Source organism: Hippocampus comes, unplaced genomic scaffold (genome assembly GCF_001891065.2).
Source record: "Hippocampus comes isolate QL1 unplaced genomic scaffold, H_comes_QL1_v1.1 scaffold389, whole genome shotgun sequence".
NCBI lineage: Eukaryota > Metazoa > Chordata > Actinopteri > Syngnathiformes > Syngnathidae > Hippocampus > Hippocampus comes.
The window spans coordinates 242,225-263,216 of record NW_017805068.1 but is presented as its reverse complement, the minus strand read 5'-3'; the positions used below and the strand labels follow the sequence as shown (position 1 = coordinate 263,216).

General features: G+C 43.7%; 1 protein-coding gene across 1 annotated transcript; it reads left to right on the top strand.

Moving 5' to 3' along the window:
* Positions 1–8,451: 8,451 nt before the first annotated feature.
* On the top strand, positions 8,452–15,014 carry klf6a (Kruppel like factor 6a). Its single transcript, XM_019864539.1, has 4 exons — positions 8,452–8,814; positions 10,354–10,939; positions 11,677–11,800; positions 12,485–15,014. Exons 1-4 carry the CDS (start codon positions 8,713–8,715, stop codon positions 12,534–12,536), a joined length of 864 nt encoding a protein of 287 aa, XP_019720098.1. The 5' UTR covers positions 8,452–8,712; the 3' UTR covers positions 12,537–15,014.
* The last annotated feature ends 5,978 nt before the right edge of the window (positions 15,015–20,992 follow it).

Below are 20,992 nucleotides of genomic sequence, written 5' to 3'. Positions count from 1 at the left end.
GCGGGGGTTTGTGCCACAAGTAATTGTTTACGTAAAACCTTCTTGTGTGGATCACTCTAAATCAAAGTGCTTACTGATGATATCCACGATTTAAGCTTGGAAGAATGGACTTGCATGCATGAAGTGAAAAGGGCTAAGACAGTAACAATTACATGAGAGAAAACTCACAATGGAAGCCCATAATGGGAAATGACATAAAGGGTTATGAAGCAAAACAAGTGGATTTTGGTGTAGGGTTTCCTTTTGACAGAAAGAGAAGGCAGGTGAACGACAGGGAAAAGGGGGGAGGGAGGCTGCAGATGGGAGGAGCTTACCACAGGAAGTGCCAGTGACACACAGATCAAATAAATGACATAACTGTTCAAAGTCCAACTACCTTCAGTGGCCGGTGAGGTCATACCGAATAGGATTTGTTACTTTGGCAACAGCAGGCTGTTAGGTTGCCCACTAAGAGTGTCCTAATGTACAGACCACCGCTGAGTCAACAAAGCCTGTGTTTGGAGTCAACCTTTAAAAGTCACGACCTTGGCGAAAGGTGCAGGAGAGCTGATGTGTTTCCTATACACCGCAGCTTCCTAAAGTTCACACGAGGCATTAGCGGTGGCTCATCAGCTTTCCTGACAATAACACAATTCTGGTTAACGACACTTGAGAATATTTACCCACGTTCATTGTTTTATAAGGCCACAAACCCTCGCTTGGATTATTTGTATTCCTGCAAGAAATTGGAATCCTAATTCGGTGTCCAAAGTCTTACTCAGAGTGCTTTTACTGCTTCAAGATTCACTTCAAAACAGATGGCCATTCATTACAAACTTAACCAAGTGGAAAAAGTCCCATTCTGTCTGCCTTAGAGACAATAAATTCACTCATCCTCTCGTAAAATGCCATTGTAATTCTCATCACTCCAATCATCAGTACAGCAAAGGAGTCAGCTATCTGAGCCCATGAAACAGATCTGTGGCACTAAATGATAGATTTGCGTTTGGACAAGCATGATAAGCAAGTGGTAGACTCACATTGATTAGTGTTGTGTGAAGACAAACCCACTGTGGGCAAAAGGCCTTCCTCTCAATGCCTAAGATTGAGATGTCCACAGATAAAAGGGGAATACAATTAAAATGTTACATTGTTGCCAAAATGAAACCCATGACAGCAATAACAGGCGGTTGAGGGCCGGGGTTTATTTAAAAAAAAAAAAATTGTTGAGAGTATTTTTTAAAACTGTCGGTGTACACCTGATAGTAAGTCATCCATTAATAGAGTCGTCAGTGGGGGGGAAAAAAAATCATCGCTCTCTGACCCCATCTCTTGATTTGAAAATCACCACCCCGAGAAAAAACTACCAAACAGAAGCAGAGGTGCAGAAACAAACAAAAAAAAGGCTTGGCTTCCATTTGAAGAGTGCCAGTGAATCATGTGAAACGAGTTCTTTGTTAACTGAAGTCTGGATTTAGTAACCATCAAATTCCAGACACAATCCAGGCCAGGTGAGACAACAATCACCTGTCTGTGGCATGAGTGATAAACTATGACGACAGTATGTACAATATGTTTCCTGTAATGCAGCATTTAAACTATGAAGCAGGGCCACGTGCTCCTCATGTCCCAAGAATGCATGAGTGGGCCGTCTTCAGGTTGGTCATAGGTGATACTTTATCAGACCAGAGCACGTTAAATTTATGGTCATGGTAACCTGATCATAACCCCCAACCAGACCTGCCCACTCCCTTTCCTCCCCCGGAATGTGAACATTGTCTACATCCAAGTTTGCTAATCAGCGGCTTGGGTCTCTGTTTATACCATGGCCTCGATAAATCCCGCCCCCGAGAGTCCTGGTTCCCACAGAGATTGGCAGAAGAGAATAAAATACCCAGCATTCCTTCACCAAGTATTATATAGTAGTCCTCAGTCGTTGGCATTAATGGAAGGAAAACAACATGTATCCTCTGAATGCACCGCCCTGTGCGAAACAATGACTATTGAACTGTCCCACTGATTTTCCAGCACCTTGAAGATCTGCCGCCGAAATCTCTTTGTACGTGACTGCAATGCTCAAACAAACTTAAAAGTCCTCTAGGTGCATGTGACGATTTTTGTGTTTGCCGACTGCAGTTTTGAGGGAGCGCGCATGTGTTGAGCGCAGCAAGGGAGTATTTGTTCATCGGTTTAATTTTAACATAGAAAGCGCTCAAGGCAACCAATGATAGGAGGAGGACACTGTTTCCATTCACTTGCACGATAACCTCAAGGCTGGATGACAAAGCCTGCATGGTTCGGGGTGAGAAATGTTATACGTTATATTGACAAAATATTATAATTGGTAACCCCCATTTGACTAGAGTTCTATCCATCCATCCAAAGTGACCCCTGGTTTGAATGAAATGCATTCTTAGATCTAAATCTGTGTTGTTTTTGCTGACTAGTCAGGCAGAATATTTATGCTTCCCAACTGGTGGCTACCAGCCATTTTGGCCTCTGGAAAATGTAATGGATGGGTCCTGACACTATTTGGCAGCAGTACTAATGAGGTTTACATTTTTAAAATGTTCTCAAAAGATTTAAGCACATAATCACTCTGAAAGTTAATTAAAATTGCATGAACATTCCTATTCACAACTGTGACCAAAAAAAAAAAAAATCCACAAACAACTTTTGGGGACAAATGTTGTCTTTCCAGTATTTTGGATGCCTCAAAAAATGTGCGTACAAAAGTCATGCTGGGAGATAGTAATGAGTACATGCTAAGTGTTGCTTAGATTTATGGCTAAATACCTGCTCGCATTCCATTGCCCTAATAATGTGATGTTTGTGTACTAACATGCTGCACAAGGATGAACATGCATGCATAACATCGCTATGCGCAACCACCGTGGTTCAACATCACATACAAACTACAGTATGATATACAATGGAAACTTTTTGCCAGTGGAAGAAGCCCTTCAGCGAGAAGGGAACCATATTTGGTCACTGTAAAGTTAGGTCAAAATGGACCCCACATACTGAGACTGTAGGCCCACGTGATTTTATGATGGCAATTATTCAAATTAGTATCAGTGTGATTGGTCCCATTTGGGGGAAAAATGTACAGTATCATCATGTATTTCCATAATTTTCTGGAGCTCAAATGCAGACGCATTTTTAGTTACGTAAAGGAGGTTCACGTGAAATAAACATTAGTGGGCCTTCAGATCTTAACTTACGATGACGTTTATACATGTACCGTACGTATGAGGTTTTTCACAAATTCAGACGTGATTTAACAATACAGTACATGATTTCCTTCTTTCATAAGATTTTGTAATTGATGATCCAAATCAAAGACTGCTGCGTTTGAGTGCAGCTAGAATCCCAAATCCTTTATCATATTGGTGGTGGATGATATTGATCTCCCCCCCCACGTAAGAGCAAACTGATGTATCGCTGTGCTCTCAATGCGAGCACACAGACCAATTCGTGAAGCACCATCACCAAACATCATAAGAGCCCCCAGACTGATTGCTGTGTCTGATGCATGTCTGTTTAGCAGCTACGACACACACACACACACACTTATGTAGAGGGCACCACTCTTCATCTTCAAGGTCAAGAGCCAGGTCGTTGACTGATGGAAGTGACACCATGCGGCCCATAGTATACACATGTTGATCTGTCCCCAGACGTGGGCTGACAGCGAGACGTGAGGCCAACGTCGCACGAAAGCATCATTGCATTTCAACGAGAGGATTTTATTTGTGTGTCTGTGCTAAGTGTGTGCATATGATGTGCAGGGACGTATTTGCAGGCTGGACAAGCCTCAGCCTTGCCAAGTAATGTAATCCAAAACCAGGCCAATGATTATCTCCCCTCCCCGCAAGCGCTGACTCAATTCTGATTTATGATTTGAATGAATATTGATTTTCCAGGAGCTCTTTTTTCTCCCCCCCCCAATCCCCTCCTCTCTCGCTCTCCATCCATTTCTGCTTTAAAAAAAAAGAGTGAATGATATACGTGCATTGATTTACAATCAATTATTTTTATTTTCATTTTATTTAAGCCTGGACAAATTTCACTGGCCCCCACAGAGGGCAATGCATCTTTATCAATAGTGATGTACCTCATTACTAACTGGCCTGCTGATAGTTGGCGGGGAAATAATGAGCAAAGGTTTATTTCGGAATCTGTCATGGCATAAACATTGTCTGCCGGTAAATTTGTCGCTGGAGCCTTTACGTGACACTCATAAACAAATATACTAAATGAACACGTCAGCTCATTTTCGACCGAATCTTTCTCTTTAACCCTTTAAAGGGCACTCACTGAAATACTTGATCATGACTGAACTACATTACAAGACTCTTTATCTTTTGTGTCATTATGATCTAACAGACGGTGTGTATCCTACTGTTACATTTCAATAATATGTTTTGAAAAAATGGATGATATTCCCTTGTGAAGTCCTCATTTAAAAGACATTGACATGGTTCTTTAGGTGACCCGAATGAATAGTCACTGGGTTGTGCGTTTTTTTTTTTCTGTGACATCCAAAATGATGTCATTTTATTTTTTTCATGGGTACAAACACATTTTCAAAAATCATACATGTTTTTATTGAGCATTGACTTCAATGTGAATTCATCAGTGCTTTTCCGTGGAAGCTGTTGATAAGTGGTGACTAATCCTACATACAAAAGTAACTTCTGCACATTAACTTTAATGGGTACCGTAGATGAATGGCAGTGACCCGATGATTTGAACTCAGAGTAACAGGTCATTAAATATAAACACATGGGCACGAGCATTTTATTCTGAAGTCAAATGTCCCTTGTCATCATATTCTATACATCGTCTGCTTCACTACAATTAATTTAGATTCCAGCACCACTGACAATTCGCTACAAGACAAATGTGAGAAATAAGCTTGTTTGGCCAAAAACCTAGCATAACATTGGATCATTGACTTCTTGCTCAGGTCCTTCATGGTGACCATTAAAAGATTAAAGGGGTCTCAATTCGCTGAATCCCCCCCCCACCCCCTCCCAAATAAAAAAGCTCCATGGAACAAGTCACTGATTGGGTTGACAGTGATGCATTAAATGGGTCACCCCGTAATTGCTCTTTCCTTGCGGCTACTTGCGGGCCTGGAATTACATAACGATGATAAAGCTGCAGACCTGGCCTTCCGAGATAAAACTGCCATGCAAGGACCCCGCGCATTCTCTAAATGCTTCATCTAAGACGCCTTCTGAAGGAAGTGATTACCGTAGAGCAGCCCACTAATGCTCCAGCGGGACCTAAACGTGGACTATGTTATTCATCAAATACGTACAGTGGAAGCCTTGGCAACTTGGAAAATGCATGAGTAATGACGGGCCATTATTGCGCAATGAGCAGCCTTGCATTCTTCTCCATTTCATGTGCTGTGACAAAAGGAGTTTTAGCAGCGCCGTTAAATGGACACTTTTCAAATCAGACTTTCCATTGAGGTCTACAAGGACACAATGAACAGGCTCTTTTGAAACATAAAAGCAAAGTGGAATTCCTTCGCGGGGCTACTCGGTCCAGCTGCAGGCATCCCGCCACCATATGACTAAATCAGATGCCGTAGGTGACAAATACGGTCTCACAGCTGAGAGCAGCACAAAGGATGCTCAGTTGTCTACAGAAAATACTGCCACTTGGAATACAATGCGGTTCTTGTGTTACAAATGTTGTTTATCTCGTCAGGAGATGGCGTGCCAGGTTGCGGCCGAACTTCACTCTCTGGACTTATGCAATATGTGCAGGAAGTGCGGCCTGGCACAGTGGCAGAGGAAATGATAAGAGGATGTCTCGAGTGACGTTGAGCCACTACCAACTATGTCACGGAATGTTACAAGCGGATGCATCATTCACGGCGAGCGTCCCCATTGAACATCAACATGTTTGAGAGCTCACGAGAGCAAAAATATGCACTCTGTGTCAAGCGCAGTATGTGAAGGGGTAAAATACTTTTGGGTTACTTCCAGTCACAGAGGAGGGAAGCAAGACTTCTAACCTAAATTGCAAGGTTAGGAGATTTTCTAGGCTCATCCTCATCCAAAACTAATCTCGGGCAGGTTTATAAGAGATGGAATTTTTAAAGGAACGCTGACACACGCTGGCTTTGCAGTCACTATCAGTAAGTGTCCTCAACTCACCCAACACTTTCCCCTAATGCAACTTTATACAGTAGCATAATTATTAATGTTGTCAAGGCTCCCTGAATTTTTCATGAGATATATTTTTTGGTGTCATTAACCAACAACAAACGTGAGCTTTATTTGGTCTGAATCAGGTGAGGGATTTGTAAAAAAAGTCCACACACACACAAACACGTGAGTGCTCTCTTTGCTTTTGTGGACAGAAGAGGAAAACGGGTTTGCTGTATGTCCAAGTGTTTGAAACAGCTAACAAACACATTTGTCAATATTAAACAATAATAAATGGACACTCTGCTAGGCAACGGGACACTAGAAAGTGTTCAACACAACTTTAGAAAAATGATACTCCTTCACAGAGTGAGAAGAAGACATTGCTTCAGCATGAACGGTCCGAAGACACTAACAGAATGCGTGTGCTAAACCGAAGATAAATTTGGGAAATCAACTCGACCATGAGATTGTGCACAGACTGCTTTCTCACAATTACTCAGCCGTACCAGAGGTTGTTTGGAATCAGTTGGCTCCGTTTGCACCGAGGTTCAATTGAACTTACTGAGGGGGAAATGACCTAGAGTGAGAGCGCGAAAGCACATGATCGCCTCCAGTATAGCGCTAAGAAACAATTTACACGATAAACACACCGTGCAGTACAAAGGTACCTGTAATGCAAGAAGCAACATTTGGACGTGGCAAAGTAAAGGTCGTTTTATACAAACGCACAAACCAAAATCATCCAATCGGTAGTGAACGGCACAAGTGAATGAAAAAGAACATAGCTGAATTTGAGAGTGGAAGAGGGCACGGATGCATGGGAGGTTCCTCGATGTTCTGACTTGAGTGACAGAGGAATCACGTCTTAAAAACTGAATGAAACCAAGCCACACCCAACCCTGGGACAAAATAAAGCACCAAAGTAAGTGACAAAATGAAGGACCAAAGTACGTGATGAAATAATGGACAAAAAGCACAGACAATAACAGTACTTGATTTATGAATTGTGCTCATTCCAGGATTAAGCTTGTAACTCAGTTTGTATGTCACATCAATGTTTTCCAATTAAACATGTTCACATGCTATTAAATGATGACACAGTCGCTGATGCTCTTCAGTCTCTTTATTCCCCTGAGCATTAACAGGAGGCACATTCATTCAAGAGCTACCATGGGCCGTAACTCAGGCCCAGTCACTACACACACCGACTCCTCACTTGAGCCAGCATTCAAGTTTATCAAGTTAGTTCATCCTTTCCTTTCATCCGATATGTTCCTTTGTCCCTTTGTCTATCTGTCATCACAAGCACACTCACAACAAAGCAATCATAGTGCAACAACCATTTTCAAATATTTACAAGGAGCGCTGCAAAGCATGCTGAGAAGTGCATGGCCTCACCGTTGTGACATTACTGTAGACTCCCTGAGATTGAAATCTTTGGGAAAATGATACTATTCCATCCTTCATGTAAAATGTGTTTGGAATTGATATACTGTATCTAGAATGGACATGCCTATGAGAAACCATCCAAATTTGCGTCACAAATAAATTGTAACGCTGTATATATATATATATATACTGTTTATCCCTTCAAGCATGTACATCATTTTAGGTCCATGCATCATTCACTGCAAAACAAAACATGAAATTAGAATAACTGTTAACAAAAGCAATAAAAAAAGTTTGACGTTACTAATATAAACTACGTATAACAAAATATAACTCTTGCATGGAAACATGCCGGGTTGAACATTACATTACAAGTCAAACGAAATCTAATTTCCCTTTTAAACTCATAAAACATACGTGCTTATGTAATAACTAGACAGTTCCAGCAACCAGTGTCCCAAGAATATGCTGAAACTTTTTTTTCCGAGACCGATGTCAACACACACTGCTCACCACACTTTTGGTGAGCTCATAGTGTTTAAACGCTGCTGTCACAGTGCTACTTGAGAGCACAGAAACAGCGAGAGGATATGTTTTCAAAAACTCAAGCAGTTTCGGCTCACATGCGCTGCCTGTGGTCAAACATAAAGCTAGCAACGCACAGACTGGGGCGAGTGGCCGTACGCGTTGGACGCTTATATACTGGCTAAAAATAACTGGCCAATCAACGACGAGACGTTTGGAGTCAAACGCACCAATCAGAGCGGATAGTTAGCCTAATGAGTGCGGAGCTTCATTGCCATTGGTTGGTTGTGATATCATTTGGCATGCAGGAGGCTGCTCGCTGCCGATTGGCTGAACCGGAGCTAGCGTCATCAAGCCATGAGGAAGGAGGGGGGGCGGGCTTGGAGGTTTGAAGAGGGAAGTTTGCAGAGCCAGTTGCTCTCCATCTAGTCCGGTGCAGTGTTTGCAAATACCTTAAACGTCGAGCGAGAGAAGAAGGAGGGGAACGGAAGGAGGCTGCTTGAAAACAAGCGCTGCTTGGTTTGCGTCGCATGCGAGTTACGGCAGGGGACACTCTTCGCTCCTTTTCCTCTTGGCTTGTTTTTCTTCCTCATAACACATTTAACGCGCAAATCAAATAGGCTTACTTTGACAGAAGCTCGGGAAAATGGATGTTCTACCCATGTGCAGCATCTTTCAAGAACTTCAAATAGTTCACGACACGGGCTATTTCTCCGCCTTACCGTCACTGGAGGAGTACTGGCAGCAGGTGAATATGTCAATCCACTCTATCTTCAGCTTAGTCACGAAATAACATACGTGCACTCGCATGTGCATGCTTAAGGTTTAGCCCGGCCAATTGCTTGTGCTTAGATGGCTTGAATGTGGAGCTCTGGGCGAAGTGGATCACTGTGTCACGTCTGACAGCTGGAAGTCCAAAACACTCGCGTGCGTGTGTAGCTCGCGCTGCGCTCCTGCGTGCGCGGCCACGACTCCACCGTTCTCCATTCAGCATTTCATACTGGTTCTGTCGAAATACCGCGGACCATTTTAGGTGCTTTGCCTGGCTTTCTATCATTTCAAGAATGTCACAAACAAATCCAACATTTGAATAGATACACTAATGTACAATTAAGGGCTCCCAGGCAACGAGTTGTGATTGACGCTGTCAGCATTAAATGTTTATTTACACGGTTGAAGTTGCATTTGGTGTGCGCTGCAGTATTCCGATATTTTGCTCCTCTCTTGGGCTGAATAAGGCAAACAATTATTGCCATTCTGATGCAGTGCAGTTCGATAAACTACAACCACATGATCGCACCGCGAAGACATTTCTGACAGTCACAATCAAAACTGCATGAGATGTGTACGAGTGTGCCAGATGTCATGGTTACTGTGTGTTAGTCATCTTTAAACTGGAATCGGCAGCACAAGATGAGAGCAGATCAAATTTCAATTCCCTACTGGCATGCATGGAAGCCAGCTGGGAAACACTGTTAAGGCTGCACAAGAGCGAGAAAGACATTTATCCGCGGAGAATATATTTATTCCACATGAATGTAGTCAGCGTGGTTGTCTCTGAGCAGCATCTAATGAATGGCCCTGCCTTTCAACTTTAATGGCCGCTGGAGTAAATTGGAGAGCTTGTGTAGTGTAGCTGACACTGTGAGGAAGGATGTGATTGCATGTCAGAGGTACGCATGAGGAAAAGCAGCTGAATAGCTCATGCTGGGGCGGGAGGGGGGGGGGGGTTAGGGGGTTGAGTAGTTTCCTTAAAAGGTATCTAAATTTGCTCACTGAGTCATTGGGCTGCTGAAATGACAATGTTGAGAGCTGCAGTGTATGTTCCCGAGTGAGGAAGATGGTGATTCAAAGGAAATGGTATCCAAGCCAGTCACAGGTTAAGCTACTGCTGTCTGCTGCAATTATTCTAAATGCATGTAAAATACAATCACAGCAACAACACGTACCTGCAAAATCAAAGAGGAAACAATACACAACCCGAAAACAGGTTGACACTTTGAAATATGTATGAATTCAACTCTAGTTTGTAGAACCTGATGACATCACACATAAAGGCATTTCTAATACCTGGATTCTGAATCCCTATGCCTGTTTGCCAGTGATCACTTGCTGCTGCAGGCAAATGTTCCACCACATCCAGTGTTTGGGCTTGTAAGCACATACATCATTGAAAAGGATCCCTCACCCCGGTAGAATCCAGCGTGAATGAGCCTACACTCGGCAGGAGTTGTGTTAAAATTCATGTTTTCTCACTCTACCGTCTGGTTTGTTGTCATTGCTTCAGACATGTTTGGAACTGGAGCGCTACCTTCAGAGCGAGCCGTACGTCTCCACTCCTGATCTGAAGTTTGATGGCCAGGAGGATCTCTGGAGCAAGTTGATCTTGGCCTGTGGGGATAAGGCCAAAGCCGAGTCCGACCCCAAGCTGCCCCTTGCACCCCCGGAGGAGGACAATCACGATAGCCAAATTTTTGACACCAACAGTGTGAATTCGGATGCCAGCAGCGAAGCGTCAGACAGTTCCGAGGAGCTCTCGCCCACGCACAGCTTTAGCTCCAACCCACTCGGCTCTGCCTTGGTAGGCTCTGGACCTTTTAGCCCATCCGTGATCAGCACTCCGCCATCATCGCCGGAGGCCATCTCCGAGCCCGGCGGTGTCGTGAGCGGCTGGGTCGGCATGCACGGCGACTTGCACTTGCCAGCCAAAATCAGGAGCGGCGGCGTGGCAAAGAGTTCGGAAAAGACAGGACTCACCTGCGGGGATGTTTCTCCGGACGGCAGGAGGAGAATACACCGGTGTCAGTTCAACGGATGTCGCAAGGTTTACACAAAGAGCTCCCACCTAAAAGCACACCAGCGCACTCATACAGGTGAGTAGTACGCTTGCCTTGCTAAATCGAAGCATTTTCAGACGTAAGAAGCCTTAATTGAGTGAAGATGGTTGGTTCTAATGCAGAACCGCCCCCCCCCCCACCAACCCCCAATGGTATCGTACATCTGACGTGTAACACAATTAAAGGCCCACATTGCATGATGTCCTCAGCTGGTGCACAACAACATTCGCCTTGCATGGCTGGATACCTAAACGGTGACCTAATCTATGTGGAATGTGACTGACTGGCCCAGTGAGAGAGCCGCAAACAGGAGTAAGGGGGAGGGGTTGCACACGGGAGATAAAAGGACTTCAAAACATAGCAGTTTCGCCATGTGAAAGGCAGAATGGGCTCGGGTGGCGGGGTCCGCCGCGTTTGATATGCTTTGTGTGGTCACTTTTTGATTAAAAATTTTATTTTTTTATTTTTTTTTAGATTAGAGGCGTGAAATTGCATGGATGGGTTTTTCTGGTTTTGTATATCCAGCTTTCGCACATTCTGCCCTACATCACCTGCAGCATTCCCAGCATGCCTACCGTTGCATTATAAGAGTAAAAACAAAACACGCGAGTCATCCAACGGGTTCAGTGGAATCTGTCTTGGGTGACTCTGCATGACTGACTCATCAGGCCTGAGGGATGATTGATTTTGATGCAAATAAGTATCGAGTTCAAGACTTGCCCCCCCAGAAATATCAGTATGGCTTCAAAGGGGTTTATCTCTGCTTGTTTCAGGTGAGAAGCCGTACAGGTGTTCATGGGAAGGCTGCGAGTGGCGTTTTGCACGGAGCGACGAGTTGACCAGACACTTCAGGAAGCACACCGGGGCAAAGCCATTCAAATGCAGTCACTGTGACAGGTAAGTTTGCCTTATTTTATCGGCCAATAGCATAGCAACGTTTCACACTGGTAAGCGTAACGTGTTCACGAGTCGATTGGAACTTTGTATGGACACTTTTGTTCTGAGTAAGATCTGCAAAGTGAACCAAGGGGAGATGGTTTCACTCAATGGGCGGGTGATTGAAGATAAGTTATGTTTTGTTTTTCTCCCCACACCAATGCCTTAAAAGATCTGTCACTCGGAAACATAGTCGCATAATGTTGACTGGCCAAAACAACATGGCAAGATGACTTGAAAGTGATCTTGATTGGCAAAGTATGTCTCAAAACATGGAACTTAACAGAAGAAGGTAATTAACACAAAAGACAGTACGACGACGATAGCAAATAAAGGGAGAGTGGGGACTCCTACGTCATGACTGGCGCACCGGTAAGCGTCGAAGTAGACGTTGTTGCCTTTTATGCAACCAGTGCAGGTTCGAATTCTGTCAAGAAAGATAATTGTTTGATTTGGAAAAACACTTTCTGAAGCAAATTCCGACTGCCAAGCAGGGGATTTTTCTAATAAATAATAAAAAGTAATGGACCGTCTGCAAAAATCTCCCATTGAGTCGTCCTTGAAAACACATGCCTCAACTTCCAGCTTCTGCTCCACGATTTACTTTTTTTTTTTTCTCCTCCCTCCCTCCTTCCCGTTCCCCAGATGTTTCTCCAGGTCTGACCATCTGGCTCTTCACATGAAGAGGCACATTTGAAGCCGGGGTGAGCACCAAACCAAGCAACACAGCGGAGGGCAACAATTTTTTGTTTTTGTGTTTTTTTTTAAATGGGGCGGGGGGGGGAAGAAAAAAAAAATCAGTCTCCCTACCAGTCTCTTGGTTGAACTTATGCCAGAGAGCAGAATGGTGGGAGTGTGTTCCAGCCAAAGCATGCTGTTTTGCACCATACTGAAACCCAGTGCCTCCGGGTCCTCTCTTCAGAGGAGGGGCGCCCTGAAGGTTGCAACAAGCGGACAAAATCATCAATGTTAGGGAGAAAAATGCTGAGAGCAATTTTTGATTCAAGTGGTCAGGAAGAAAAAAAAAAAAGAAAACAAAAAAAAAAAGACAAGAAAAGAATGAATGATTTTGTTTGTATGGTGCATGATGTTTTGGAGACATCTCCCCATCGGACAGCTGATACACTGGTACTTTGCAAAAACTGTCTGAGGTGAGCACGAATGTACTGTGAATGACTGGCACAGGCTGCCTGCCCCCTTCCGGGAAGAAAAGGAGGCTTCGGGGAGGGAAAGAAGCCAAGATGGATGGCTCGTTGGATGGGCCGAGGGGGCTGGCACCAACGTTGCTGTGGACTGAGTGGGGTTTCTTGGGGAAACATTCCACTTAGGTTTCCCCAGTGGCAGTCTGTCTGGCACCTAGACCTTGGGGGAGAGAAGGTTTTTCTACCAGAGGAAAAACATGTCACCTTTCCGGTCCAGGACCGAAACTCACCCCCGTGGCCGCTGTATGAGATGAGTTTTTTTTTGTTTGTTTGTTTGTTTGTTTGTTTTGTTTTTGTTTTGGTGTTTTTTGGTGCAGCTACTAAATGTGCAATGTGTTATGTAGCCTGATTTCTTATTTTTTTACGAGCTACAAAGCTTCCTTTTGTAGTCCAATTGTATGAGCTGTGTGCTTAGAGGTATAACATAACTATAACGTCAGTATCATAGACAGGTGTTGCATGGTTCTAGGGTTTGATCATTTCCCGTTTCCACTATAATCAGGACTGCAAATAGTTTCAGTTAAAGAGCAGCTAAAATGCAAACGGTTGAAAAAAATTGTTACAATATTGTACATAAAGCCTTGATGATTCCCTCTTTTTTTTTTTTGTTTAACCAAATCCTCATTCCTGTGTTCATTTCACCACTGCTTGCTCGTTCTTCTCATTCATCTTCTGCCTTGGGGTGACAATTTTTTGGAATTTTTTTGTACTTTGTTTCTATCTAATAATGCACTGTTGACCTGAATGGTGCCTTATGCAAGTGACGGCCCCGAGGCAGTGGTGGTGCGCTCCGCTCGGGAGGTCGTGTTTGTTCTATGGGTGATTTGACAAGCTTGATCAAGGCTCAATTACAAAGGTCTTCTCTTTGTGTTTCGTGACGGCGAGCTCTCGTTTCTTAAGTGTGGTCATTCAAGTACTTGTTTTGTTTTGGAGTCTGAGCACCCGATTTAGCGACAATTCTGTAAATAGTTCAAATGCTGTATGTTTAAAGCACTTATTTTTCGTTATGAACGATGTCAACTACTGTGTAGTATGTACTGATGTCCATCAAACACAGCTCAAAAGGTACAAAAAGAGCCCCATCATTTTTTAAGTTGATCCTTTTCTCGGTAAGCCCCCCCCCCGCCCTGCTCCCCCTTGTCCCTTTTATGCCTGCAAGTGGGACTGAAGAAACAGCTAAAGATTTATTGTAATTAACAGGCTGCAGTTGGACAGGCCTCGCCTTGTAGTGCCTCACAGTAATGAATTGCTAAAGGCTTTGTTGGCATGGAATCTGTCACAGACTGCTGACTGCGGAGGTTGGATATTGACCTGTCTGGGCAGCGTTGTTTTAGCAAGGCGGCAACAGTATTATGAAAACCAAAAAGCACGATCTGGCCGAAAAAAATGCAGGGACAGGGGACTCCAGATCAACCATTGACGGCTGCTTGTCAGCAGCAAAGAGGCAAAACACTAACGGCCCGGGGGGGTGATCTGCATCTTGAGTTGCGATGGATATTTGCCCAAAGGCGGAGGCCGCAATTCATGCAGGATGAAAACGATTCGCCGCCACCTTGCCAAAAGGAATCCGATGTTGTGCCGCAATATAAAGATTTCGGATGGGCGGGTGCGTGAAGACGTGTACAAACTTGGAAACGAGCATGGATTGGAGATAGCTGGCAGCCGATACAGTTCAAATCGTAATTGAGCCTTGAAACAGCTCTGTTTGCTGACATCGCTTTCACTCGACGTCATCTCTTTCATGCCACTATTCCAGCTCTTCTGTCTCACACACACACACACACACACACACACACACACTCACACACACAGCTTTGTTCTCAATTGACTCTTTGTATAAAAGGAAAAAAAAAACTTTTGTAAAATTGTTATGTTTATGCTTTATGAAATTTTTATTTGGAATTGTTTTGCAAAATTGTTATATTTCTGTATGAATGTATTTTTTATTGGAATAATAAGAAATTCTTATCTGACCTTGCTTCCCTCGTCTTATTTGTTGAGTCTCCTCGGTTGGCCGACATTTATCGCCAGCGCTTCTTGCCCTGCGGACACGCAGACAGAAATTAGATGAACGCCGGTGTGTGTGTGTGTGTGTGTGTGTGTGTGTGTGTGTGTGTGTGTGTGTGTGTGTGTGTGTGTCACCTTCCTAATGCATTTAGAAACATGATGTTGACCAGGTGCTCCATTGTGCAACATCCTTCCTACATTTTTTTTAAGTTGCTCAAGGGCCTCACCTTTTCCTGACTTGTAAATAACAGTCGGAAAATAGCAGCTTGCCAAACATGGACGCCCAATGCACTGCCCCACTCCCCCCACCAAATGCCCCCCCCCCACACCCCCAGAAAAGTTTTCTGCAAAACGCTGCTGAATAGTTGAAAATTCCATGAGCTCCCCATTCCTTACAGCAAGCTAATGCTCATCAAAGCAGTATAAATAATTTATCTGTAGTTCTTACAGCCCATGGCATTTAATTATAGAGCCACTTTCATACGTTTGTTTGATGATGACTTTCTTTCACGCAGATAATGATACAAAACAGCAGTGGGTAAACCAAAGAGCCGAGTTTAAGTTGTAAACTAACGAGAAATAACATGCTCCCCTGCTTATGCCGATGACCTCGAATGGGCAGGCAACTTATTAGCGCCTCTGATTTCCAGTAAAAGCCCTCTGCGTTTTAAATGAGGTTTGCAAGCAGTTGGTAATTAGCCCATTTTTTTTCAATTGATTTTTTTTTAAAGAAGCTCACAGATTTTGCCCAGGAATGTTGTTTTTGCCCGGGAATGCTGCAGCTCCTTGATCTGCTCCGCTTGATTCGCTAACTTCAAATCTACCTCCGGTACCCCGCACAATACACGACATGGCTACGAAGCACGTTCCCTCTGTCTTTTAGCGGAAAGGAAATTGGTCTCGATGGAAACACAAATGATAAATGTGCCCTGCGTTGCTCAATCATTTTGTCGTTGCGTTTTCAATCAATGCCGTTCACAATAAATTGTATGCGATCTCTCTCTCTCGGCGTTAAGTGCGGAGGAATTAAAATAACAAATACCACGTGATCCAACCTGTGAAATAACAGACAAGTAGCAAGAGTGAGAGACTGCATTAACTGCGCCTGAGCCAGACGCGCATGAGAAAATGGACTGTGATGAAGGCCCCGAGCAAGTTAAATGAGGGGAAATAATAAGGGAAGAGGAGCTTATCAGGCTCCGAGTCTGGTCCATTCAGCCAGCCAGACTGCAAGTCATCACATATGCCGATTTCACTGTGAAAGCCTGTGTGTGGGGGGTGGAGGGGCGGGCACCCTCCCTGCAGCGCTTCCTGTTAATGGAGTCTATTAGGACTTGTCTTATTGGGGGAAGAGAACCAAAATCAGAGGTCACCAACCTTTCTTTTATGCCGTTAAGTGCCCACCAAGTAGTCACCGCCACCACACTGTAATCACCCACATCGCTCTCCGCCTTTCCCTTTCCAAACCCCTTCACGGTCCATTTTATCCACAAACAAGCAAACGAGTGTAATCACTTTGAAAAAATAAATAGAAATGTGGGCTTTTGCACGACCATAATATAACCCAACAGGCAGCTGAATATTTTTTTGACAATCCTCTAATGCAATTAACCCCCAAAAGTGTATTCAATTTCCTTTTATTTTTTCCTTTAGTGAATGGATATTGTTTTTGGAATGTGAAATAATGACTAGACAAAAAGTTTACACTCTGAAATCTTGTAGAAAGGCCTTCCAGAAGACTGACAAGAACTTGAGTATTCTTTTCAATTTGTCCCCAAAAAGTGCCACTGACACCAACACTCGGCACAGCAACTCAAGAGAATCAAACGTAATAAAAATAAAATCTCGCAATATTTTTGTCCATAGGCAGTCGGGCACTCGAGTCCATATTGTCTGAAAAATTAATCTCTTTGTGCCTTTCCACATTGATACATTGAAGCGAATCCTCAGCTGAAAGTGCATCTTTTCAACACGAATCCTCAGAGACTTAAACTTGACCCGCCCAAAGAATCATAAGCTTCACAAAAGATTTGGAGGTGACATCGGCTTGCTGAGGTGGGCTTGCAGCAAACCTCTGCCAGCTGATATTGCTGATCATGACCTTGTGAAACTGATTGAATCCCCTGCAGAGAATAGCAACAGTGAGTGAGAGCACATTCAAGTTGTTGTCAAAAAATCGGCGGCCGCGGCTGAAAGGGATTGCCTTTGTTGATGCCGAACACTACGAGATCATGTGGGAATGATTAGAGCGGATCTGGCAGATTTGCCTGACATTCATCCGACACGATGACAATACCAAGTTACACCTCCAAAAACAGGTGGAGTCGCAGCCACGCGTTTGCGGGGATTCACCTCACACCCCGGCTGTTAAAATACTCCATGAGGAAAAGTTGAAATGACCGTGATAGCGGCACGAATACGAAGGAGCGACAGCAGTTCCCCGACCGGCATGATGTCGTTATTTGGTTCTGCTGAGATTCAATTACACAAATGAAATTAGTGTTAACTAATGTGCACAATGAATCATATTCTCTGAAAGAGAATTTGTTGGAAATGGAGCGAGGCCGCGCGTTGTTATGCTCGGGCGAGGTAACCCAGACAAATGCAAGAGGACACAAATCTTTGGAAACAGTTTGACGTTAAAAGCAGTCGTATTTGAGGATTGATTTTTTTTTTTCCTGTACGACCATGACTCAGGGTGAATGAAGTAAGCAACGGCATAAAAGTTGCAAACAGCGCGCTTAGGAAAGGCCGGCAGAAATGGTCCCGATGCGCTGAAATGACTCATAGTGACTGGTTTCAAGTCTGTCAGCCCTTAGCTGAATAGACCATACGTTGCGCTAATTTTTGTTTCTGGCATTTTATTGATGATGGTATTTTATTTATAATGGTATGATTATACTTGACGTTATACTGTTATTTGTTTTTCTATTATTGACCATAAAGACGTTTCTAAATGTAAACAGGCCCATGGTTTTTGTCTCACCTGTTCTCGTTAGCGACGTTCCTCGCGCCAACCAATCGCCTCCTTCCAGCCAATCAGGTGTCGTCCAGGTGCGCCTTGTTGTCTCATTCAGTTTTGGGGGTATTTAGTTTCCTGCTTTGGTTCAGTCTGTGTTGGTTTGTTGTCGTTGCAAGTCATGTTTCCCATGTTTTGTCATGTTTCCTTGTGTTTCTTTGAATCTTTATTATTTGGGGACTTTGTTCATTTGGGATGGAGGTTGGTTGGTGGTGAAAAAAAAAGGTTTTGAAAATAAATTCTTTTTTTGTGAGGGGAGATTCATGCAGCCTGCTTCCCTGCACTTGAGTCCTCCACTTTTTCTGCAGTTCCACCAGGAAAACAAAATATTCTCTCCAACAATGTGCATGTTTACTGCACGGCGAGAACCATCAGCGAAGATACACAATGACATTTTGTTTTTAATGAAGGGTATTCAAAATGCACTTTGGAAAGTGAAATTGCCAATTACTCGCCTGGCATGCATGTTACACCGATTTCTTTTCAGCCAGTTTTGCACATCTTTATGACCATTCGCAATTTCCATAATCCTGTGATTTTTGTAGTTTCCATGCATGCCACGACGACGAAGACGCATATTTATGAATTGATCTTCGCATAATGCCTGACTACACCAAACGTTGACATCGTTTCGTTTTTGTCACGAGGCTAAGTCGTCGTCCCTGGAAACATTTCCACTAATCGCCATCTAATTAGCTGGGGTTAGCAGCGGGCCAGGAGCAAGCGGCAGTTAAGATGAAGTTCCACATAGCGAAGAGGGATCGCTTGTAAAAGCACATATGGCAGCCCGAGTGTGTGTGTGTGTGTGCGTGTGTGTGTGTGTGTGTGTGTGTGTGTGTGTGTGTGTGTGTGTGTTCGGAGCAAAGACCAAAAGCTCATCCATGTACTGTATATATTCAGATTATTTGTTGTTTATTTTCTTCATTTCCATAACAGCACTTCTGTTTATTCTTTTAACATATATTTATATGCCGGCTTCAACACATAAATTTGTTCACGTGAGACAGATAAGAGTTATGCCTTGCCTTGAATTCAGCATCCTTAAAAAGAAGCTACTTGGACTATGGTTGGAAGTCATGTAACATAATAAGCTCTTCACACCGCTCGGATCCTGTTGACAATCAATAAACAATGGTAGGCAGCCCTGAAGGGAACCATCTGGTTATATGGATCATTTTTAAATCAATAAAGGTGAAGATGAAAGCACAATGATCTCATTTGACAAGAGCGTGTTCTTAAATGACAACGGCATGTAAGCGTGAGGGGCTGTAGGACACTGATGAGGTTCGTACCCGCTGCATTTGCCGAGCTCCGGGTAAATGAGTCCATTTGATCACAAATCCGAGTCAAACTCGGACAGAGTCATCATCGCCGTAGTAATGAGATTCACTTCTCTAAGTGTCCCTGGCTTGTGTCACTCCTCCGGACAGTGACAGTGTGCTCGGGAGGATGGACGAAAATACACCGCAAGTGGGGGTCAAACGGTCAAGAAGACGTGAAGCCGCATTCCCTTATCGTGCTCCCTGGTGGCCCGATGCTTCCGCCTTCTGCCCTTTCGCTCGCTCATTAGTATCAGGCATGCTCGATAGCTCAGATTGCTTTTTAAAACTAAAGATGCGCTGCGACGTCGATTACCATGCCGCTTCACCGTATCGGATGATTGTGGTTCCACATGAGTTGTGTCTATGTTAGGTCACAAAACGTATCGTCACGTGTGAATACAGAGAGCACGCATTAACGTAGACTCGATGTCAATCCGGAATACACCGTGAGGCTGATTCGGGGCATTTTAGAGCACGTATTTAGTCCAACTCGGAGCGCCTGTTTGACAGAAAAACAATGACGTGCCATACAGCTTTTTTTCTGTTTCCATTGAAAAGGTTCTCAAAATATCTGACACGTTCTGTTTGACTTTCAGCACATTTTTGCGATGATATTGTTTACTTGTCGCGGGCGGATTTAGAACACAGTATGTTTATATGGCCAAATTTGAACTCGCATAGTTCTTTGTCTCCACTTTTTAACACTTCTCTGTGAAGTCACAGTTTACACGCTCTGGGCGCAGGTCTATATTTGGATGACGTCTGCCTCCGCAACGTTAGGTGCCGATGATGCTTTTAGCGTGTTGAACAGTGGGCGCTCAACACGGAAGATGCGACTTTTGAGTTGTGATTTGATAAAAAGCAGAGCCAATTTCACAGCTCTGTCCGCTTGCGTGGCAACAAAATATATCTTTGCCCACTTTGATGACAAAGGTCATTTTATAATCGTTGGACATTGATTTAAAAAAAAAAAAAAAAAAAAGTGAGCTTAAATGTGAGTTTAACTGGAATCGACATGACGACGTGGTCAAATGATGCCACTTGAATGCATTTCAAAATTGGTTTCAACTGATTCAATGAAATTGTTCCGTCACCGACCCGCTGCCTGATGATCGGTTGATGTGCAGCTCACGTTTGTGTTCCGGAGACATGTGAAGAGTTAAACTCTAAGAAAACAAATGGCGTAATTGAAAAGAGTAAAATGGATTAGAAGCGGCAGAGAAATTTACATTTGCATGGCTTGCTCGTCGAGATTAAGATGCAGCTCTGCACCCTGTCACATCAATTTTGCAAGGTGTCTGGAGATTGGAGATGATATGGCGTAATGTGCTGTGCGAACCGCCATGATAGAAATTTCTCCCATTGGCCTTTTGCCAAAATGACGGGACTTCTCTGGAATCGCACCCGGCTTAGACAGCAATTTGCCGTTTTACACCCTCTCAAAAGCTGTACTTTGGACCCACCTATTATTTTCCCTCCAATCCACACAGCCCGTCCGCAACCTGAAGTGAAGGGATTTCATTTACAAGAGTCAAGCGAGATGTCAAACTGCGTTAAAGCTGCTATGATTTTCAATTTCGCCTTCCATTATATACTGAGGCGA